This window comes from Strix uralensis, chromosome 1 (assembly GCF_047716275.1).
Source record: "Strix uralensis isolate ZFMK-TIS-50842 chromosome 1, bStrUra1, whole genome shotgun sequence".
Classification (NCBI taxonomy): domain Eukaryota; kingdom Metazoa; phylum Chordata; class Aves; order Strigiformes; family Strigidae; genus Strix; species Strix uralensis.
In genome coordinates this window covers 31,974,549-31,999,527 of record NC_133972.1, presented here as the reverse complement: position 1 = coordinate 31,999,527, position 24,979 = coordinate 31,974,549, and the positions used below count along the sequence as shown (strand labels likewise).

General features: G+C 36.6%; 1 protein-coding gene across 7 annotated transcripts in view; it reads right to left on the bottom strand.

Annotated features, from left to right (window-relative positions):
• Positions 1 to 24,979, bottom strand: part of TBC1D5 (TBC1 domain family member 5) — a 329,005-nt gene that overhangs the window by 113,972 nt on the left and 190,054 nt on the right. For all 7 annotated transcript variants that reach the window (XM_074861379.1, XM_074861390.1, XM_074861400.1 and 4 more), the window contains 4 exons: positions 19,478 to 19,566; positions 17,938 to 17,988; positions 17,780 to 17,849; positions 11,440 to 11,612 (listed from right to left, as the gene is read on the bottom strand). In XM_074861379.1, coding sequence (XP_074717480.1) covers positions 11,440 to 11,612; positions 17,780 to 17,849; positions 17,938 to 17,988; positions 19,478 to 19,566 — 383 coding nt within the window. The remainder of the gene's footprint in view (positions 1 to 11,439; positions 11,613 to 17,779; positions 17,850 to 17,937; positions 17,989 to 19,477; positions 19,567 to 24,979) is intronic.

Genomic DNA, 24,979 nt, shown 5'->3' with positions numbered 1-24,979 from the left:
TGGTCAATTTAACATGCATGCTAAATTTTACGCAAAACAAGATTCTTAATTCACTTGGGTTAATAAACATAAAATTCTGATAATTACAGATACAATAATGTCATATGAGCACTTTAAACATATGCTGTGGGAATTAAATCCTGGCTATTCCTGCCCACTGAGGACCAGTTTTTAATCTTCGATGCATGATATGTAGTAATGGATTTTACGAGTTGACTTTTTTAAATTTGATGATCAGGTTAATGAAATTTATAATGATATTTTTCACACCAAGTTCAAAATAGTACTTAACTCCTTGGCAGAGGAATTCAGATTGGACATGTAATGGATGTACCAGCAACTGCTGGTGTGAAAGGATTAATCATCATTTTAGACTTTTATTAAATTAGATAAAATGGGATAGGCATGAATCAGAATATATAACAATTAATCACTGGACTTTATTGAGTCTTTTAAAAATCTTATTTGCTCCTGAGTTGATAACTAATCTAGGCCATTCTGTACCAGTTTGATAAACTCTCCAGATAATGACTGTGACAAGAACATTAATAATGTCATTTAACAACAAGATATCTGTTCTCTACGTGAATTAGTTTTTTTAACATTTGCAGGTGCTAAAGGAAATACCTCCATCTTAAGTCACTCCAGAACCTTGTAATTCATCTCATTCTTTGCTATTGAAATCTTTTGGTTTTATATATTTGCTTGTTTTTTGAAATTTAGGTAATGGATACACCGGTGTGCAGAGTTGACCAAAGTTTTTGGTATATCCAACTAGCATTTAATGTAAATTGTTACAGCTATACACACCGGAATTGCTAGAAAATAAAAATTACTAAACTTTTGAAGTTTATTTATTGATCACTGAGAACCACCCCAGTTAAATTACCATAAACCTCAACATCACAACAACTACTAATCCAGCTAATAGGAATTAAGGGAGATGGAAGATACATAATAAGCATCTGGGGGATATGGAATTTATCCCATGAGTGTAGTAAAGAGCTCATAATTTAAGAGTGCCAAAACCCAAGTGCATCATGAAGGTCTTTCCTCACAAGTGACATTAATTGCATATCCCACAGATGCTTATTACATATTCTATTTATACCTCCAAGAAGAAAAATATTCGTTTAAAGTTTAAAGGTTTAGTACTGCTTAAACACAATGTAACACAGCTGTCTCATGATGTCACAGGGAGGAATATCAAAGGCTGCAGCACAGAGTCATAATGTAAGAAATAGTTTAGACAGAAGATAAATCAGAGAATGTGTTTTGGCGGGAGAGTCCCAGAGCTCAGATATACAGTAAAGCAGGATGTATAACTAAGTACTTTGGTTGGATATGGGATTATACCATTAAAAAGGTTTTTCTGATTACAGTTATTGAAGTAAGAAAAAAGAATTAAATCTGTTTCAATTATTTTTTTTTCAATATATGTAACATGTTAATAGTAATATATGAAATGCTAAGGTCAAAGGTGCCATTATCTTTTCTACTGTTCACTCTACACAAATATAAATGTGTCATCATTAACATTTCTAGATATCAAGCACGCTGGCATGTTGCAAACTTTGTGAGAATTATTTATTTTCTTCTATTGCCTGATTACTTCTTTTGTGATTTCTCTCATAGATAAGTAGGACAATGAGGAGAATCTTTGATTCAAGATGTCCCATATATGTCTAGTTAACTGTAAGTGCATTATTAAAAAACCCAAAAACCTGATATTGCCAATTTTGCGTGTCATTCCCACATGTACTTGTTAGGAGAAATAGAATAAACCACAAGGCTCAAGCTCACACAACATTTATTGATGTAAATTGTAAACAACTAAGGACTGTGTTTAGATGTTGCCTGGAATTTTGAGTTAAGCACTGTAACGATATTTAATAACATACAACATATTACACAGTTCTTTTGCTGCTACATTGCACATGTGGGTATGTGTATAGATTCATCCAAAGTGTCAAAATATTTTTTTACAAACTTCTCCACCTCTGCTAATAGAAACCTGGTAGCATTATTGGTAGGAGTAACAGCAATCAGAAGCAGGGGGAGTTACTATTATATTTTATTACACTATATTATATTATGAACTTAAAGGACAAAAAATATGAAATTTCTTTTCTCTCTCCCCTTTCTCAATACCAAGAGCAAAATAAAATATATTGCTTGTGTGGCATTCAAAGAGCACTGTATTGGACACTTTGTCAGACTTCAAGGACAAAAAAAAATTATACAAAGGTAATCAGAGAAAGCATGCTAACATGGTCCTAATTTCAAATAAGGTGGTAAGAAGTAAAGGAAAGCAGATCATTAAAAATTACGATGACAGTGTAAAGGTCTATGAAAAGAGATGCTCTCTCGTGGACTTCCCAAGCTGATGTTATATTGGGTGATGTTGTTTTGCTTCTCTGAAATTTGGGAAGAATTATTGCCCTGTTGTCAATACATTCAATACTGAATAACAAGCTCTAGGTGAATCCACTGCCTTCTTTCCTTATAAACAGTGCTATCTGGAAATGCAAGGAATTCATCAACGGCAGTCGATATCAAGCTGCAAATGGTATGTTAAGCGCATTTTCAGAGAAAGAAAATAGAAGAGTAGCACCCTTGGCTTTCTGTAAGAATTCAAGTGTGACTCATTCATTGATTTCAAAACGTGTATTTGAAATCAGCTCCTCCTCTTGTCTGCTTTCGTTCTTTTTCACTAGGCAATTCTATTTTGCAGTGTTGTGCACAGATTTTCTCTTCTTGCCAAAATGTGTAGGGCCTTCATGCAAAGTTATATAACTTAACCCTTTAGGGCCATGTGCTAGTACATTTCAGTAAGAGGGGTGATGAAATATTCTCATTATTTTTACAGTATTAGTTTGGTAAAAGAACTATTTTTAGAAATGTTTCTCAAACATAATTTCTCATTCTTTATCTAGACTAAAATATTGTGAATTCATACAATATGCAGAAGTTACACAAAACTGTGCACCCTAATTAACAGCGCTGCTCTTGAGCAACCTATGCCTGTGACCTGTGTTAATGGATTTTATTCTTCAGATACGGCTGGCTTGCTTTAATATTTCATAGGATACTTTTAAAAATTCTTGCTCAAAACCGCATCAGAACCAGAAAAGATACTCAAGGCATGCCCCTATCTGGAACAAGATTTTTTTTTTTTTTAATTGTTGAAGCTTCTGCAAGATGTTGGAAAGAGGTTCACAAGGTCATGGAGAACTACTATCCAGCTCACCCATTTAGGACAGTCAGCTGTATTATTTTTAGGGCAGGACCTTTTCTTGTTGCACACAGTGCTAACGCTGCTATGTATTTACCTAACTCAAGAACTCCCAATAAAACAACTGTCAGAGAAGACTCAGAACATATAATCTGAATAATATAGTTGTCTACAGAACTCCCCACCTTTTTTTTTTTACCCCCAACCCCCTCACCTCAGTCTGTAACATTTAGTTAGTCTGAAGGGGGAGAGTGCACTGTCCATAGGGCTAGAAATGGCTATCCAAGAACTATGCTTGGTATCTAATGTGGAAACAAGAGGTGGACTGAAGTGACTACCTGGCGAACTATTACTTTTGTGGGGAGAAAAGCAAAAAGGAAGCATTCTTCCCAATGCTGACACTATACTGCCTTTCATTTTCCAGATTAACTGCATTCCACCAGACACCTCTAGAGAAAATGCAGAGTGGCCATATTCTTAGAGTTACTATTTCACTAATTTTCAACAACATTTTCATTAGGGATGAACTGTGGTTTCAGGATATAATCTTCTGCTAAAACTAAGGATGGAAATGAAAATAACCCTGAAAAGCTAGATGATTAACATGTCCTCCTAAGCTGATGGAGACTCAGACTGAAGACTGTGCTATCCCTGAAGTTGACATCCCACCCCTTAAGGTAGTTCACTAACTACTGTTCCTTTTCTTGAACGCAATTCCCCGTCATTCTTCTCCCCACCCATGAAAATCCAAAATGGACTAGTTTGTTCTGACATGGAAGAACAACGAAATATCAAAAAATTTGAGTTTTTTATGTAACCTAACTCCTGTGCTTCCAACAGGCCTACATTGTGCATTTAAGTATTTCATGCTCATTTGTTTAAAGATTTCAAACAAAATTCTCTTATCTGCACTACCCACTTGATCCCAAATGTGTTTAAAGATGACAGCATAACTTTTAAGTTTTACAATTTAGTCACTGCATTGTGTTTACTATGTCTTGCCATTGCTCTTGTTGAGGGTCTTCTTTGCATTCTAGCAGAGGCTCCTGTTTGGATGGCTTTCTTTTATGTGCATCAGGATGATGCAAAAGAACCAAAAGATTCTCAGCATGAAATTCTCTGTATTAGTCCTCAGACTATCTTTGTGTATTGGCTTTTATTTTAAGGACTCATGACAGGATGATCTTTCCCTGCTGGATGGTGCACATGCTTCTCTTCATTACTTTATTATCATCTCTAAACGTATGCCTTCACAGGAAAGTAAAGGGCATGCTAGCAACTTATTTTTTCATGCCCATACTAACTTGATTCAGATAGGCGAGGTAAGAATAAGCAGTGAGGATGAAGCACTGGTTAACAAAAACATGAATTATCCACAGGCCTCAATTCTATGGGAAATGCTTTGGTTGCTAGCAAGTGCTTAAGTCCAAAGTACTGTAATTTGCCTGCTAACATCATATTAACATGGGCATGTTAGCACAGTTTAATTTTTTAGGCTTATGCTGAGATAACTGCCTTCTGCAACAGTTACTTGACCTACCTATTGCCTTTTCTGCACCAATTTCCAGCATGAGATTCTAGACTAAGTTCTGTGTCACAGAAAGAAACAACATGATGTACTAAATTAAACAGTACTGGTTAACCTGAACAGCTGACGTGATTTAAGTATAAAGAAAGCCAAGGAGAAGTAAATACTTGATATATGGCACCTTAAATTCCTTACTAGAGTAGAACTTCTCCATTCATTGTTCAGCTTTTATAGTCAATAGCTATTGACTACAAAAGTACAAGGAAAAAAAAAGACAAAGATAGCCGTTCAAACACCTGTATATATTCCTACTAAATTCATCACAGGTTTCAGAAGATATTTTTCTATTCAAATCCACTGGTCTCTAAGCCTACTTATGTTTAATGTCACTAGATGTTTTGGGTTTTTTTTCGGGTATATGACAAAAGTCAAAATGGAAGCTTTCTTGCTTGTTTCTTTCCCAGATAAAGATAATTCCCTGTACTTCATATGGGAAGCACATCACCTGCATCAAGGAGCAACATAATGACAAATCTGCATTCCATCCTCACAGTCATCCAGTAGTACTCATTATCATCTCAGCACATAATTATGCGGCAGGAGAGTAAAACTCAGATGAACACTTTTGACACCTCAACCAATCCTTCATTCTGTTTATAGAGTGGGCTTTTACATTATGTATCTGTTAAAATCTTAAGTCTGAGGTAAGACTAAAATACTATTTGAGACAGTTGGGAAAAAGGATAAAATCAAAAGTTCATCATACTGTAATTTTCAACCTAATACACAACAAGAAGCAGCACAAAATGAAATAAGCATTTTTTTCAATCAACGAACCAGAAAGCTTTTTGGAGAAACTCAACAATGAGCAACAGATATGTATCATTTAAGAACATGAAAGGGTGAGTAGCCTCATTTCAAAACAGAAGAAAAGCAGCTCTAGAATTAGGGAGGATTTGCTTGCTGCCTGAAAGTAAGATACCTACTCTGATGCTTCAAGAATTGTCCACATTTATTTGCAAAGAGCCAATCCTTTGAGTTAGTAAACCATCGCAATACAACTGGTATGTCAACAGTGGGTGAGGGAATCCCTCTCTCCATCAAAATATATTGTAGCTTTCTAAATTAGCTTCAGAGGTGTTTTCTTCTGTCACCTAACTTTGAGCTTACAGGCTTCTTCTTACAATACTTTTTTCACTATGCAAGATAAAATTCATAGTAAAGTCTTCAGATGTCTTGAGTCAGGCCCTAAAAGCTTTATCTAAAAATGCAGTAGACTCTATCTCTTCTTAATTTGTGGGACCAACAATGGATGATAACCTTTCTTAGAAAGGCCTGTTCATCTGGCATTAAATACTTAACAAGCCCTCTACTGACAGACAAGCTAGGATTTATATTCTATTAAAATCTGCTTTATATGTAAGGCTTTGTTTAAGTCAAACAGAAGATAATTACTGGAAATCAACAGCAATACCAGTTACTAAGTTCAGGATTAATTTGGTCCTGGACATTCAAATAAGAATTATTACTTTGTTCAGTAAGACTTTGTGTTGACTTAAGTCTTAGCCATTGCTAGATACTCATTTATTTTAATAGCAAGGTCAGATTTTGGTGGTTCCCCTACTACATGCAGAATAGCTCAAAGTTACTTTCATTGTAATTGCTGTCCAATTAATTGATGACACTGGATTAAAAACTACAGAGGAACTGTAATTGGTTTGGACCGTGCCGTATATTATTTCTCTCATTTTTTTGGTGAAGTGTGAGAATTCAATATAAACCCAGGCATCCTGGATGATCTGTAAAGTTCTGTTTAGCAAGCCTGATCTTTGATCTACTTTTTCTGGAGATCATGAAGATTTCTTATTCTGATGACTAGTGGGATTTTTTTTTTTTCCCCTGGATACGATGAATATGATTTATGTTCCTTTACTGCACAGGTAAAATCCTTTGAATTCTCCCTCCAGAGACCAGTATGGTTATGGAAAAGAATACTGCCTGGTACCATAATGGCATGGGAGAGAAACTAAAACAGGTGGATGCCCCACAGCAGTGCTCAAAGCAAAGCAACTAAGAATAGTAATAGTGGAGCAGCACATCTGCTGTTGACTTTGCTATAACATAACCTTTCTAATGCTATCTTCAAATCTACACTTGTGCCTAGTTACCCTGTAACTTAGTTTGCATCCTTCTCTTCTTTTTTTTCTTTGCTTCGTAAGATAGGCTTCTTCTTGAAGTATAATTGTGGTATCAGCCTAAAGGGCTGAAACTGCATCTTGAACCGCAGTAGGCAGTATGTCTATCTGATTGATCATCATAAAGCAGAGTGGCAGCAGGAGGCAAAGTCATCGGCACTGAATGTGCTAAGAAGGCCTTTTTTGTACTGAGATTAAGCTATCATGAAATATTTACACTCACTTCTGCATGTGCTTTATTGTCTGTTGGATATGTGCTTAGAAAGAGTTTGCTTAACCAATATAATACTGCCACCCATGTTATGATGCAGAAGCTAGTGAGTTTATGCCAACGGTTAATTTTTGTTCTTAAATAAAGCTTTTTACACTTATGCCTTGTCATTATCTTTTCGTGCGTTTCTATACAACCATATCATATATACTTACATGATCTGGCTGTACTTATTGCATGCAGTTCTATGAGAATTTCATTTGATGCAATATAATTCACTTTGAAACTCTCAGTACATAAAATAAAGTAGTAATAATGACATTATGTGGCACTTTTCCAATTGATTCATCTTTTCAATGAAATGTAAAAGAAGTCCTCTACTACAAATTACTATAAATGGAAGAAAATATCCTAAAATATGGATATATGAAGACTTTCCTCAAACCTTATCCTTTCTCAAGCTGAGAGCACAACCTGATTAATTTGCCACTGCAAACACTGGCCACTGCAGAAACTGCAGAAATTTTGCAATAATTATTTTGTACTTTCACATGAATTAGATGTAAGGGTCAAAGAAATTAACACTAAAATACCATTTAATCTGGGACATTAATCATTGTTAACTCATCTAATTTTACAATTATACTGAATATTCAATCTGTCAACCCTTCAGAGTATTCAATCTTTTTGTTAAATCTTAGCAACTTTTTGATTTTATTTAGAGAAAAGTTTATTATCAGGAAGCATGTCACTGAACTGTTAATGTAATCAATTCCATTTTATTTTCAAACCATTCTTGTGCTTTACTTTACAAAGTACAATATCAGATAGGATTAGGTAATTATTATAGTTTGGTTAGACTGTACGCAATTCGCAGTGCTACCAGGAACGTGAAATAATGTTATTCTGCAAAACATTATCTTAGAGTTTAAAAACAAGCTAGAGACATGGCAAATAAAGAAGACTGAAGAATGATAACACACAAAGCCTTTATCTCTGTTTTGCTGGTTCCATTTTGGCTGATATTAATAGCAGCTGAATAATTATCAAGGGATACGTGGCGGCTGACTGCAAGTGAATGAATGTACAGTCTCACAAAACGTCCAGCTACAGAAATTCCTGTGCTAAGGCTGCTACTGTATATGACACCAACTTGAAGACCCGAGAGCACAAGTACGGCATAGAGCCAGGACCCTAGTATACCTTGCTATACTTAACAGGGTTCTCTTTCTGATCAGCAATGGACTGAGACAGCCAGGTAATGCGAAGTCTGTTCACTGATGCCCTCCAGAAAATAAAGAAATCCACTCCCTTGAGCTAAAACTCCACAAAATGTAAACTACCCAGATTTATTCTAAACTTGAAGCCCCTCCCAGCATGCAGCCTGGCATGCCAGGCTGAGGCTAATGACATACCTGTTTGCAGAGGACTAACTACTGAAGAAAAAATTAAGCCTTTTCACATTGATATGATAAACACTATAATGAGTATACTTTTTTACAAAACCAGCATACAACCTTTGCACTACTGGACAGCCACCAAAATTAATGAGTCATACCACACGTATTGAAACGCCTGTTAAATGACTTACAAGACTGAAATGTCTTGTAAGCAGGTAAGCATAATTTCAAGAAGCGTGTAACCACATTTTATTTTAAAGGACAGTTTCTGAACATGGAAACAGGCTACAGTACCTGACCTCTCAGCAGAAGTGCTTGAAAAATGAAAGGACTATTTGTCCTTTGACTATAAGCATCAAAGATTGAAAGCAACTGTATGAAAATACAAACAGTAAGTAGGAATTGTTTCTGCCTTGCCTCAGAAGGTTATAGAAGGATGCAAAGTATAAAATACTATATTTTTAAATAAGGAAACTGTAAAACTTGTTCAGGTTAAGGGGAGACTGCCACTAAATATAAGCTTTTTGTGTTGATACTTTTCACCAGGAATACCGTAATATCTTTTGATGGTCGTTCCCAGTCTTCCTTCTACCGTTTGTATACTTTTGAGTGATACCAAGGGTGATAGATGAATATTTATTGTTGGCAAACCCAACAAACTTCAGCAAAACAATAAACTTCAACAAAAAGCTCACATGAATTCTGCACTTGGGTTAGGTTTAGCAATTATTAATAACATATTCTGTTTAAGAAATGCTGTTTCTAGTTCAAGAAATGTTAAATACAGAAAAAGAGCCAGCATCTGAGACTGTCAGCTTGCTCACTACGGGAAATAACTATTCTGAAGAGTTCACACATCATTAAAGGTGAGAATAATACAACACAGTCATGTTCCTTTCCCTTTCTTTTTCTCCTGTCTTCTGTATTAAATCAGAAATCAGAGAAGGATATGACCTCACAGGCAACCTACTTTCCTCTTTTGCCAGTGCAGACTCATTTTCTATGATACTATCCATTTCTGAGAGCTTTTCAAAGCCTGTCTTTAAAATATTCTGATGGTTTTTCGTTTGTTAATTTTGATATATTATTTTACAGTCTAACAGCTCCCTGTTAGTAAGGTTTTCCTGATAGTCAGCCTGAAGCTCTCTCTCATAATTCATTCCCTTAACTGTAAATTTCTTTATTCAGATTCAGTTCTATTTATGCCACACCAGACTGCACTGTTCTTCTGTTATTATAATGTTATGTTTTGAGCTAAAGTCTAATTTTTTCATTCAATTATTTCTCTTCCTGAAAGGCAAAATCTTATACTGAAGCAAATACCTACAGTACAAATTAGTTTTGCCCCAGAATATCTGTTTGCAAATTTCTGAGGTTTATCTTATTTTATTTTCTGTGTGTTTTCATAAGCCTTCATAAAGAAGAAACACTGTCTTTTTGTTTTCCTTGATATTTATACTGCCTACTTATTCATTACTACCCCTGAATTTTATTAAGGATGCTTGCTTTCTCTTCCAGACTAGTGAAGATAATAAGAAAATACACAACTCTACACTATGCAAAAAACACTGTAATAGGACAATCGGTCCTCTTCATACTTTTAATACCTTGAGTTTACTTGGCTTAATCTTCCTCTCCCTGTAACCCATTCCTATCAAACTATTTAAACAGGTTTTGTAGAATTATATTTATCTTCCTAATATATGTCATTTGTAAATTTGGGACTGCTACCTAGTCTTACTTCAACTCTTCTTGAGGGTATACTATGTCTCAGCATTTTTCCATTTTACTGTAACATCAAATTAGACTTTAATGTTAAGTATTGCAGTTATGGCCTGACATTTACACAGTCACCTTTTGCCTCCCTTTCTATATTTTCTATTGAGTTGTTATACGTAATTCACAATTACATTTGGAAATTCACACCTATAAACAAAACCTTTTTTTTCATTTAAGGCAAAGCCAAGCTTATTTTAAATCATTGGAAAAAGTAAAAAAAACATTAAAAGTCTCATTGTGCTCTCTCTGCAACTGCACATATAGCTTGCCAACTCTTTAAGGAATAATCAAAATTAATCAAATGTCTAGAATTCCAGACGATGAAGGCAGAATTCTTCCTCAAAACCACAGTCAATTCACAGTTACTAATGGTTCATCCAAGTTGCTTGCTCTGTATTGACCCAGACTGACTATAACAGCCATAACTGGTTTAGATGCAACCCTGTGCAAACATGTGGACAACGCCACATCCAAAGTTGCACCTGGCCCAATAAGCTCCCTGTGGAACAGGGGCACACAATACACAACCAGCTGAATGGGTCTGAGCCAGCTTAATGGAAAAAGGACTACCTGGGCTGATTCCATATACAGACGCTTTATTATCTCCATGCCTTAACTTTTAACATGCCCCATCACACCTGTATTACTGCTATCCAAAATCCCATTATTGCAATAGGGGAAAGTTCACTGATACCGAAATGGTGATGAAATTAGGTAAATAAACCATTCAATGCTAGTAATTTTCCCCTTCCCCCCTTCTTTATGTCCTATTATACCATTTTTTCTTATAGGAAAACCACAGTAGAATATGTACTTGATTCAGTACATACTTCATCACTGCACTGAGAGTCTTCGTCAAGTTCTCTAATATGTAGTTGAATGGACTTTATCTGCACTGAGAATGCCACTATCACAAATACAACAACTGGGTGTCATTTACTGTAATGCTGCCAATTGAGTAAGTTCCAAGAGATAAGAAGTACTTCTTTTTAGCCCCATTCCTCTAATCCTAAATTTAAGGAAAAAAAGTCATAATATAATGAAATAAATATAGAAGGAATTAAATTAAATAATGTTTTGCAAACACTTACAGTCCATAAATCTGTGGAGCAATTTCCAGTCGGTTCAGATGCATGTACAGCTCAATATCATGTTTCTTCAGCAGATGATCCTGAATTTGGTTTACCTTTGCCACAATAGCAATGGATGGGCCTAAGTCCTGTGGCCTTGCAAATGGCATGGGTGTAATCATCACATCTTTCTCCTGCAGGCACAGAAAAAAGGGGAAAAAAACCCCATCCTATGAAACCTTATTATCTAAAGGGATTGTCTACAAGAGATTTGTTTTGTTGTAATTATCGGCTTCTAAATAAACATAAAAATTAATAACTTGTTACTTTTCCAGCTAAAGAGGAATCTCAAGTATCCACTTCTGTGGAAGGTATTGTGGGATTCCCCTTCCCAGGCATGCCAAGGTTCATCCCCTCATTCTGCACATCAATTTTTACACGCGTGCTTTACTTTTCATGCTCTGACAAAGTGTTGACAGCTTTATTTTAGCTTTAGTATCAGCAGTCTCAGTCAATCCAGAGCAAAGCAGATGAATGGTAACTTAGTAGAGAATATATACCCTCAGAGGACAATAAATTGCATACCAAATAGGAAATAATTTATTTTCAAACAATCCTTTCTAAACAGGCTTCCCTTGCTCAGAAAATCTGGTGACTGTACCTCAAAATCTCCACAACCTTGATAAAACATCAGAAAACTTTTAAAACAAAAAAGAAATAGAACAGTGAGATGAACCTGTTGGTTAGAAGGTAGCTGGTTGGACCTAAAGGTTGTGCAAACCAAGTCATGATCTAGAACATGACATACACCAAGTGAAAACAAGAGGAAGAAAATTACTGGAGAATTAGCATCCTTGAACCTAATACTGCTTTAAATTTGTTCTTGTAAAAGAATGAAGTATTACTGAAAAAGAGACAGAATGCTAGAAAGAAATGCACCAAGTAATGAACTACACTGAATAGGAATCATGTAAAAAGGAGGATGAGAAATAAAAAAGAACCAGTCAAACCTATTAAGAGAAAGATTGGGGAAAGGGAAATGGAGAATTAAGCTGTCAGGAACAATGTTAAAGTTATAAAAGAGGGAAAATTGGAACAGTAAGAAGAGGAGATTTTGCAGTGACTTTGTTGCAATCTGTCGTCATGGCTCTCTGACCTGAAAGCTTCACTTTAAAAAATAGTTACTGCTTTTCTACCCTTTTGCTCAGTGTACTGATAGAGAAGCATCATCAAGGTCAAAGGGTTAATAATTTCAGAAGACTTCATTTCAGCTTAAACTGTTGAAAGACAAATTCACTTAATTCGATACATTGAAAAGCACATTATTTTTAACATTCAACGACAAAGAAAGGGTTTTTTTGTTGTATAAACTATCCCCAAGGTTGTTTCCTATGGTTATAGTCTCTCTTCAACCCCATTCTCTCTGTATCAGTATTTTAAGAGGAAGGAAGAGAAGTACTTGTATTTTACAATCATTTACAACCTGGTTTAACATTCAAGTGGGCAGTGAACATCTAATAATTTCTACCAAAAAGCCTATTTTTTATGTTGATCTCCTTTGCCTGAAGTACTTTTTTCTTAATTATTCCATTTCTGTAGTGTAGAAAATATGGTATGATCCTGAGCAGTGATTTCAGGTAAAATGTTTCTATTTAAGGAGCTCATTGATTATAAATTCTATCTCAAAATCTGCTTAATTGTTGCTTTGCTATGGCAATTGCAGCAAAGGGACTGATCTGTCTATTACAGTGCTGTGGTTTTGCCATGCTATTGTGGTACCAACACATATTAATTTAAGATGCCCCAGCAAATCGCTTGCCTAAAGCTCCCTCAGACTGTCAAATAAAGCTCACTGAAATGGCATCCTTTCATTCAAAATCTTTTCTGTTCTAGCCTTCTTTTTACTCTGATTTTTCTTTCTCCATTGTACGGCTATTTCCTATTGTTGTTTTAGACCCATTTCATTATTTTCTTGGTCACATGCTAGAATGCAAGATACTGAAAAAGGGTATCCACTAATCTCTTTCTAATCTATAGATTAGATGATAACATTGTTTGCATAAACATATCAATTTATCTTTGAAACTAACCATAAAAGTCTGTAACTTTACATATTCAGAGACTGTGTATGTTCCATCAGCTGGCACACATCTGGGGTATGAACTTTATTCTGATTTATTCAAGTTAACTTCAGCTTGACCACTGCATGCACTCATAACTCTGATGACTCAAAATATCTGTATTTTTAAGCTTTTCTCAGTTATAGGCATAGAAATCTGAACATTAGAATCTTTCTACTTATTTGATCTTACAATATGAGAAGACTAGCTAGTTAGTCAGATTAGCCTTTACATCATTAGTTGTCTGCGGGTTTAAAGTCATCTTTACAAAATTGGAAGACAGACTTAAACACTGGCTCAAGTGTCAAAAGATTCTGAATATCAAAACTAATGCAAGCTTCCTCCTACAGAGGAGTGCCAAAACTGGAGTTATTTGTCACTTGCAGCATTTGTGCACCTTGGCATAACGCAGCACTGACACATTGCTGACTGTCAGACTGACTATCAACATGGCTAAGCACATCAAATAATATATGCTGGCTTGCCATTTTTAAAAGCATGAGATAAGTAAATGGTATCCATCAAAATCATAGAATCATAGAATCATTTAGGTTGGAAAATACCTTCAAGATCATTGAGTCCAACCGTTAACCTAGCACTGCCAAGTCCACCACTAAACCATGTTCCTAAGCACCAGATCTACACATCTTTTAAATACCTCCAGAGATGGTGACCCAACCACTTCCCTGGTCACCCTTTTCCAATGCTTGACAACCCTTTCAGTGAATAAATTTTTCCTAGTATCCAATCTAAATCTCCCCTAGCACAACTTGAGGCCGTTTCCTCTTGTCCTATCACTTGTTACTTGGGAGAAGAGACCAACACCCACCTCACTACCTCCTCCTTTCAGGTAGTTGTAGAGAGCGATGAGGTCTCCCCTCAGCCTCCTTTCCTCCAGGCTAAACAACCCCAGTTCCCTCAGCTGCTCCTCATAAGACCTGTGCTCTAGACCCTTCACCAGCTTTGTTGCTCTTCTTTGGACATGCTTCAGCACCTCAGTGTCTGTCTTTTAGTGAGGGGCCCAAAACTGAAGACAGTATTCAAGGTGTGGCCTCACCAGTGCCGAGTATAGGGGAAAGATCACTCGATCACTTCCCTAGTCCTGCTGGCCAGACCAATTCTGATACAAACTAGGATGCTATTGGCCTTCTTGGTCACCTGGGCCCACTGCTGGCTCATATTCTGCTGGCTGTCCACCAACACCCCCACGTCCTCTTCTGTCAGGCAGCTTCCCAGCCACTTTTCCCAAACCTGTAGCATTGCATGGGGTTGTTGTGACCCAGGTGCAGGACCTGGCACTGACCCTTCTTGAATCTCATACAAATGGCCTTGGCCCACCGATCCAGCCAGTCCAGATCCCTCTGGAGAGCCTTTCTGCCCTCAAGCAGATCAACACTCCTGCCCAACTCAGTGTCTGCGAACTTACTGAGGGTGCACTTGATCCCCTCATCCAGATCTCTGATAAAGATATTAAACAGAACTGGCCCCAGTTCTGAGCCCTGGGGAGTACCACTTGTGACCAGCCACCAACTGGACTCAACTGTATTCACCACCACTCTTTGGGCCCGGCCATCCAGCCATTCTTTTACCCATCCAGACCATGGGCAGCAGTTATTAGCATCTCAGAAATTAACCCCATTAACAGAAATCTTCAAAGCATGACAGAATCTGTGGAGACAGCAGTTGCTATCAGTAATCAATGCCTTCACTGTCCATATCTCCTGATTTGCTGCACTCCACCAAGAAGCTCAGTGGATGACTAGAGTGCATATGATATGTCTGTTGTCTTCTCCCATGCAATTTGGTTGAAATATGACAATACATATAGTCAGCTCCAAAATATCACCTCAACTGGTGTGAAAGAAACAGCCCAAACAGAAACATGCTCAAATAAACTAATACAACCAAGTTGCCAAAATGTTTAACTAGACACGACTCACAGTGCCTGTGCCTAAAGTGCAGAAGCCAAGTAAACAACATGATACTGTGCCCCTGCCCATACTCACTATCTTTTAAGTTGCCACATGAGACAAAACACCTGTTTTCTTTTTGTGAGCTTCTAAGTCTTGGAAAAAAAATTGAGTGCATGGGTTTAGTCATCTACTGCTAACACAAAATATAAATGATCAATCCCAAAAGGATGCGGTACACAACGAAAAGACAAAAAGAGGGATGGCTCAGACATGTACTATACTGTTTACAGGAGAGCATCAGATTCACCTCTAAGAACAGTTAAAATATGAATACCAGTGAAATGCAGCTGAAAAATTTAGATCAAGTATTAGGAATAGAGTCACCAAATCCTGCCACAAAACATTACCTACCACAACACAAACTGGAATGGCTGGCAGTTGATACTAATACAATTTGTATATTCGTGCATTTAGGAAACAAATGCTACAGCAATAAAGAGAGGCTAGGACATAGTACAAGTATAAACTGTGGACAGATTTCTTTCATTAACCACTAAGGAATGGAGTAGCTGGAGAAGCTCCTCTAACGGTAATTGGGAGTAATGGAACCAACTGTTAGAGGCTATAAAATGTAACATGTCTCTCAGAGCACATGCTTTCATTGCTTCCTTTGTGAAGATTCAGACTTTATTATGTAGCTAACCCTCAAAGTCATGATTGTAAAAGGCATACGTACAAGAAAGGATTATTAAAGATTATACGTGTTTGCAAAGAACAAGAACAAACAACTAGATATTAATCCATGCGCTTTGCATTGTTAATTTTTTATGCCACGAAAGGACTGGAAAGGGCAATGTAAACTTTCACCTTCTACCCAAGCACTACAAATCTGTAAGCAGACCTAGTTATTTCCCAGAATAAAATTCAACCACAGACTTTACCACCTCTGTTGCAGAAATTGGAACAAATACATTTGAATACACTGAATTCTGAAAAGTTACACTCAGAGAAACATGTCTCACAGCTTTGTTGTTGGAATAAAAGTGACTATGTAATAAGTTCATAAAATTTGTATCTCGTATGCTTTATCCTTAGCTACTGAGAATTATTGAAAAACCCAAATCCAAACAGTAATTTATAACTGTTGATAGCTTAGGTCAAGATGCCAATGCTCCATGTCTAGTAAAATATATACACAAATACATTTAAACATTTAAAGAAGATAGAAGCTTTTATGTGAGTCTTGGGTGAACATCTTTTCCTTCCACAGACAGGCAAAACTACCTCTCAAACCAGCACTCCCTAATTGCGCATGTGGACATGCAAACCCAACCAAATTCTCCTTAATTTTTTGTTAATTCTAGATACTCACCCCATGGTCTATGAGAAAAATGCTGAAGTGAATCAAGGTGGAACACAGTCTGGAGGAAAACTCTTTTAGGATATAAAACACTGAAAGTCTTGACAATACCTGTAATACAGCTATGTTTTGCTAGAGCCTTCTATGTACACTCCATCACACAAATAATTTTGCAGAATTAAAAACAGAGAGAAATGTAAACAGGGAAAGAGACAGGAAAAAAGTATTCAAAGGAAATCTTGCGCAACTGACTGTGGGAATTGTTCCTCATGCTGTGCATGAAAATGGTTACAGGCAAGGACTAGATGGTCCCTGGAAGGTCCCTGAAAAGAAGAGTTCTGTAGAACTAAACTCAGAACACAGAAAAAGCTTTTCTGTGAAAAGAAGTAACATAGTAAACACAGTGGTGTCTGTACACAGGAGATCTGAGGGCACAGACATTTTCTCTGTTTGAATACCCTGAGGTCGAGAGGAAAAAAGTAAGGAAATGGAGTGATGAAGTCAGGGAAAGATGCGCCCTGACCTTTGCTGGACAGTCTATGATTAAAGTTTTGGTTTCACAGCAAATTGTTTATATTGTAAACAGTTCCAAACAATTCAAGCCTCAATACATTAAACACTGTCTGTATGCATGACATTTGCACAGATTTTGGGCACATAGATGTGCCTATAACAGGCAATTTTTTGAATGGCACACAAGAACATCACTCATAGGAGAATCTGTGTTTGCACATTTGGCTTTTGATTACCAAGTCATCTTTCAACAGATAGGAATTCTCAGCTGGAAGACTTTCCACAAGTGCTCATGACCAAATTCTGAAGAACCTCTAAGGATTGTAAACCTGGTTGAGCCTGCTTTAACCAAGTTGTTTAAAAGAAGATGACTTATTAGCTTCAAATTATTTGAATCATATTAAAAATGACATTTACTTAAAAATACAATAAATACATTTTAGAGCAATATTTACCTTCTGACTGTCATGTTCAAAAGTTGAAAACCAATGTTCTGCAGTTTTCATAAGATGTGTGAACATTGCACTGAAGGAGAAAAACCCAGAAACCTGGTGTTAAATAATGTATTACAAATAACAGCAAATTAAATGTAAAGGAAGTTGTTAAAACTTACTAGGCATCATGTTCCAGATATTCAGGATTCAAAAGAACTTTCATTTCCTCGCTGAAAAAGGCAACAGTGAACAATCCAAATGTGAATGTTTATTTTTGGTCAGTGTTCTGCATGTACTATTATGTATTTATAAGCCAACTTTCATATAAAGTGCAAATGAGAAAACTAGCCTTTTTAATTAAAAAGAGCAACTCCATTGAACAAATGAAGTCTTTCCTTTTTATAAAGATCAAAACCAAATTAGCTGCCTTGTCTGCACTACAATGAAGTAACCATCTAATTATTCCAAACAACAAATTACTGAATGTCACAATGTATTATTTGAATATGCTTGATCTAGAATAATTGATTGCTGCACAATCTATCACTGTTTGTCCCAAACAAAAAAAATATGGTTACTGGTCAAATATGCAGTATATCAAAACATTAATTTATTTTGTTTTAATAGCCTGTATTTTTATTGTACTTTAACAGCAATTAATCAGTGACAGCACCTCTTTTCCATCTACTTTGCTGCTTAGCTCTACTCTTTCATTGGGGTTGGAACAGAATGCTGTGCATAACACATGGTTATTTTAAGTTACTTAGCACTGGAGAGCATCTTCTAGGTAATTTCAGGATATCTGAGGACAGCCACTGAATAAAACCACACACTTGTAAATAATCTCCATCCTTATGCTTAACTGCCTTTGAACATTCACGTTGAGGGGTGCTAACAGAGGTTATATTATATAGTAACCATAATTAAATTGGTTTTATTCACTGCTGGACTCCAAAAGAGTGTAAAAAGACAAATGAAAAGAAATGACAAGTGATACAAAAAAGGCAAGTAGTCTTGTTTTTTTTTTTTTTTTAAAAAAAATGCTTTACATGTAGCACAAGAAAAAAAGCATCTGAATTTGATTAACAGACCATCATATGTGATGTAATATTTTATATATGTGTATGATTACATGCACACACACACACACAGTTTGAGTAAAATGGAGAATGAATAGATAAACTTAATGTTACTACCAAGTCAAAGGGTAGTCAGATATTGCAGCTACAACATTGCAGGTGATGAATAAAATATCAATCACAACAGTTTGTCTACATTGATTTTTTTCTCTTTTAAGGTATGAGTAAAGAGAGTTGGTAACATGTCTGTTCTATGACTGCAGTTCTCTAATCTGCCTCCTCTATGCAATAACAAAACCTAAACCATTTCTGGCAATAAGAATGAAGTGAAACAGTAGGTAGGTATGTAAGCTTTTTGATTAAGGTTTTCCCTAGGTGTCTTGTCTCCCCTTTTTTCACCAACTAATATCTGTGAAGGAGCCAATGCCTACACTTTTAATCCCCCTTTCAGAAGCTATAGGGAAGATGAAATAAGGACACCCCCATCAAAGCATGAAGATGCAACAATTTCTGATATCAATTTATCAATTATAAACAAAGAATTAAGGAACAAATATTTGTAAGTTCTAATCCAGTCAACTTATTTATTTTTTTAAGAAAGCAGATTTTTAATACTACACAAATAAAACAAAATGCTTGCCTTGGTTGTGCAGCTTCACTGGCATGTGAAAAAGCTTGGTGGTCACAATGCAGGATAAAGACAATGGGAGCTAAAAGTTCATGCATACCCTAAACATAAAAGGAAGCAAAAGTATAGTAAGATTTTCCAGTCATATAATAGTTCCCAATGCATAGCATCAGGCAGCCAGCAATATTACATGGAGACTAACTAAAAGCATGAACATTTACATTCTTAACAGAATGGCTTCACAATCAATGGCTTTTATCTTAAATTCTGATTAAATCCAAGTGTTTATTCTTCTATAATATACAGAAGCAAGTTATTCTCCCTTTTTCTAACACAACAGACAACAAATTGGCAATGGTAGTCAACCCTGCACCTGGCAGTTTACTCCAAGATCTATGTTCATAAATATGAATTTTATTTATGATAATTACAATCATGATCCATGGTACAAAGATCTGCAATAGGGACAAATTACAAAATTTAGAATTGTTTTTATTTTATAATGTTTCAAAACCAGTAGAGCAGTAGCCTTTAGAGGAGACAAGGGCAGCTATTTGGGAAATCAGAAAATTAAACTTACATTCCCACGGACATGAGAAATAAATTGGTTCTTTTGCCTTTTTTATTTTTAAAGTCATTATGTCAATATTAAAAATGAACTCACTAGAACACAATGCATAGGAAACCTGGCACTGTTCCATTATAAACTATTACTTATATGTGCAATCTATATTAAGACACAGAAAAAATACAGAAACATGAAGGATCGGAAGAGAAAAAATTGGTGAATAGTTGAGGACTTAGGCCAGCATTAGAAGCATGGCTGGGCCACCCAGGCCAGCCATCGGTGCTTTTACCCAGAGCTCACCAGGAACAAAACAGGAGTCTTGATTTGCCTTGATTCACCTGGGGCTTGTCAATTTGTTATCAGAAGCAGAAGCAACCGCTTCAGGAAAGAAGCAGTCCAGTTGGCAAGCAGCAATGCGCTGGCAGGTAAAACTATTCCCTGCAGAATGAAACCTCATCTTCAGCAGATATTCAGCCCCTTCCCTCAGATTAGATCAGGGAAAAGGAGGATTTGGGGTGTCATAACTGGAGAAATTGGTTATGTCAGGGGAGTTGGGCTCCCAGTAGTGGACTAGGATGGCAGGTAGGAACTACGCAAGCTACAGGCTGGGGTGGGGGTCAGCCATACAAAAGAAGAGAGAGGAGCGCTTTGGTGATGGAAGGGATGTGGGATGAAGGGTTGAGACCTGTCTGGCTGCCTCTGGACACAGGGATCACTCCAAGGGAAGAGAATTCCTGACCTCAGCCCAAATCCAGCAGCTACAGCTGGGGCTTGATGCCAGGCACCTACCTAGCCCTGCTGGGTCTTGCTCTGGTGGAATCCTTGCCTGGCTGTAAGAGGAAGAGTGTGCTGCCAGCAGTGCTCCAGTTCAAAGGTGCAACTACTTCACCAAGTTGAGCCTCAGTCCCAACTCCAGGTGAGTGCTCTGGCCAGACAGGGGTGCCAGGAAGACCATCTTGTCTATCCTGTTGTCGGAAAGAGTGCTGGGGCTGGCCCATCAAGCTCACTGGCATTTCAGGCTGCTGTCAGGATTCAGATGATGTGTCCCCAGACAGGAGCTGTTTTACTTTTATGCTTGCAGTTCCAAGCTAGGAAGCCTCTGCACTTGCTTTTCAGTGATAGACAGATATGAGCAATGAAAGAGTTACACGTCTGTGCAGCTATCCTGCTGCTTTGCTGGTATTCCATGTAGCATTTGAGGAGTATTCAATATCAGTGAGTTAGTGTATCAGCTTCATATGTATCAAACAGATACATTAACTACTAAAAACCTTTAACTTTTATTGGAAATAATGGGGATTTTCCTTAAGTAGTCCAAACTGAGCAGAGAGGTAGATGTGGAAGCCCTCTCTAGACCATTATGTATTTTGAATGTGCTTGGATGCATGTTAGTGAATCTTATCTGTTTGTAAGAAGAAATTCCAATACCTAGCAGTGTTGAAGGAAAAAAAAAAAAGAGGTTTGGAAATTTCTCTGTGTGCTATCAACTGCAATCCTAGGAAATTTAATTTTAATTTCTTCAGGACTGAGATGACTGTTATAGCCTCAACTGTAGGGTTGCAGCAATAGCAGTCAGTTGTTTGGGCAAAGCTAAAGACAGCAGAACTACTGAAGTTTGGAAGTTTTCTTTCTCTTCCTATTTCTGAACCTTTAGGGATTACTTTGAAAAATGAAGGCTAAATAGAAACTGTTAGGGAAAAAAAAAGATTAAGCCTGATGTAGCCACTTGATTTCAGGAGCTGATGTAAAATTCCCAAACAACAATATGTGTTAGATTACAAATTGACAACTTCAGATTTCTGAAAGTCTTATGGTCATACCAAAAGGAGGAATAGGAGAGACAGGGAGATAGGTCCAAGGTTAGACAATAAATATGTGGCAAAAATATTTAAATAAACTGTAGATAACCTGGGTTGTACTTTCATACATACACACAGCCCTTGGTTAATTAACAGCTCCATGTCTAATCTTTTATCCGCCCTGATACACTAACATGAAATAAGAGAAATGGAAATGCCAAAAAACTTGACTATCTAATAAAACTACCACCTAAGCTGTAAACATATAAGCTGAAGAAAAAGAAAGAGGACATAAAATAAGAATTAGTTATAAAAGATAAAAGCACATCATACATTCTTCCAACATAATAATATATCAAGTTTATAATAAAGTAGAATCATAATGTGGCTGCCCACATACAACAGAAACAAAACAAACAGATGATGAAATACCAGGATTTCAAAAAGATACCTCTGATCTTTCAGTTACAAGAGTACTTCAAATGTTTAGAGATTTTTAGCTTGGCAAGAAAAGCCACCAGTGTAATATGCATACACATATTTTTCAATGCTGCAGTTTACTAAAACTCTTTAGTGTTAATAAATAAGTTGACAGAGCTCAGATAATTTTATGACACTTTCCAGCTACAACAAAATATTGATTTTGTAATACAGTCTATGGTTTAGAAGGAAAACCAGAAATATAGCATTTCTACAATGAAAAGTGAATCAATGCATTTCAAAATTATATTGACTTCTCTAAGGGCAATCAAATCACGAGTGAACAATAGTTAGCCTAGTGATTTAGCTTAATTGTCACTATTTCTTTTCAGTGTAACTAGGACCAGAATTTTGGCACCAGTCTTACAGAAGAATGCTAAGAGTAATTTTTACATATTCTTAAGTACAATATACTATTCTCTTTAGATTTTATATTTATAGCTGCTATTTAAAAATTCAACAAACCCAGTGAGGATTCTGCCTTTAAAATCTGTTAATACAGCTTCACAACATTCTACTCCATTTGACTAGGGACAGTTGTATCTTTTTCCTCATCAAACAAAATGTTACTTCATGCTGGTCAAAAAACCACAAACCCTCTACAAAGACAACTTTCATGCATATATGCATATTAAACAAACATTATTGATTGCTTCTTGTAAGACGATATGCTGATGCCCTGTAATAGTTTCAATAAAATGTTGTGAACTTCAGATACACTTTATTTACATTTATAAGTATGTAAATTGTCAAGGAACTCAAACTTTTTTCAAATATTTTGAAAGAGAAACATCAGGTCCTGTACAGATGTTGACAGAGGTATGAGTTTTCATTTATTGGCCAAGTGTTATACTTCTAATAGCAAATATAGCTCTTGTATGCGGTCATATAAATGAAACAGAGGAATTCTCATAGAGAACAACAGGACCAGCAGCCTTCCAGTACCTAAAGGGGGCCTCCAAGAAAGCTGGAGAGGGACTTTTTACAAGGGCATGTAGTGATAGGACAAGGGGTAATGGCTTTAAACTGAAAGAGGGTAGATTTAAATTAGGTAGAAGGAAGACATTCTTTCCTGTGAGGATGGCGAGACACTGGAACAGGTTGCCCAGAGAAGCTGTGGCTGCCCCCTCCCTGGCAGTGTTCAAGGCCAGGCTGGACGGGGCTTTGAGCAACCTGGTCTAGTGGAAGGTGTCCCTGCCCAGGGCAGGGGGGTTGGAACCTAAAGATGATCTTTAAGGTCCCTTCCAACCCAAACCATTCTGTGATTCTATGACCAGTCCCATGATGGATACTGAATATGAAGACAAACTCCTTAATTTGGGCTTTGTATTCAGGTCACTGTGGAGAGAGCAGCTTGGAGGTGTTTTGTTATTGATGAATTACTGGTAACCTTCATTATTTTCAAGAAAATGATAGGCTTTGATGTGGTGGAAGTTATTATGGGAAGTGGGACTTGAGACAATGGTAAAAACAGAACCAATAAAAATAGTAGGACAGGAAGATTGACTGCAACATAGGTATTTGCTAAAAGAGGGAAAAAACATATCCTGTCGCCACCACAAACTATTTCCTATTAGCTAATTCAGAGAAGGGTACTGATGGACGTAAAAGAAATGTTATCTAAAAAGAAAGGGGCACAGGGACAAAAAAGCAAGATTGCTACTAATAAGGTAACAGGAGCGTTAATTAAAAAAACCCAATCAAACAAAACACCCTTTTCAAATGAGGTAAGAAAAAAGAAAAGCTCCTAATAAAAGTGACACATGTCCACAACAGAGAGGAAAACCACAATCATTTGCTATTTTGTGGACTTGGCACAGCACCATGAGACTTGGGTGATATACTGCACACACTTCAGAGAGATTAAATCAACAGTTTTTCACAATCCAAATTTATTTAATTTTCTGCACTTCACCTCTCCCCTTAATCCTGTGGCAACCCCTTCATGGAATTACTGCGCTACTGATGCACACCAGTTGAAAACAGAGGTAAAGAAGTTTTCTTTGTCAACAGCCTGTAGGCTCGCAAAATTGAACCTGTTCTTTTATCTGCCTATGTTCATTTAGCCCACCAAGCAGTCTTTATTAAAGCTGAGGCATCAGGCAGTCAAAGTTCATTAATACCATTTATATAATCTCTGCAGTTTCAATTAACTCAGCAAGACATTCTACTACATGATAACAGTCTCATTAATTCAATAAAATCCCATAACTATTAACAATATGGTCTATGTTAAACGGGGTGTCACCTAGTAGAAAATAATAGCTTTAACAGCTTGTGATGAAACTCAGGGCTTTTTTTTTTTTAAATTTGATCTGGCTAAATATTCCATCCTTAAGTAGAAAGGTATTATTTCTTGGTAAGGAATCAAGATTTTAAATATGAGCAGAGGGTAATTAAGTCCTTTTAAGTCATATCAAAGAGTAAAATAATACTTCTTGTTCAATAAATGATAGACTAAATTAGCTGGAATGTGTTTCTCCATTTTTCCATCATCAGTACTCTGGCCTATATTTACTAGAAGGGGACGCTGAATACTGCTGAAACGTTTTCTTTAGCAGTGCCCTTCAAAATATAGCTCAGAAATCTCATTTTTTCCTGTTCTCATGCAAGACTATTCCTTGCTCACTGTCAGTCAAACACGAGAAATAACCAGCTGAGAGAGAT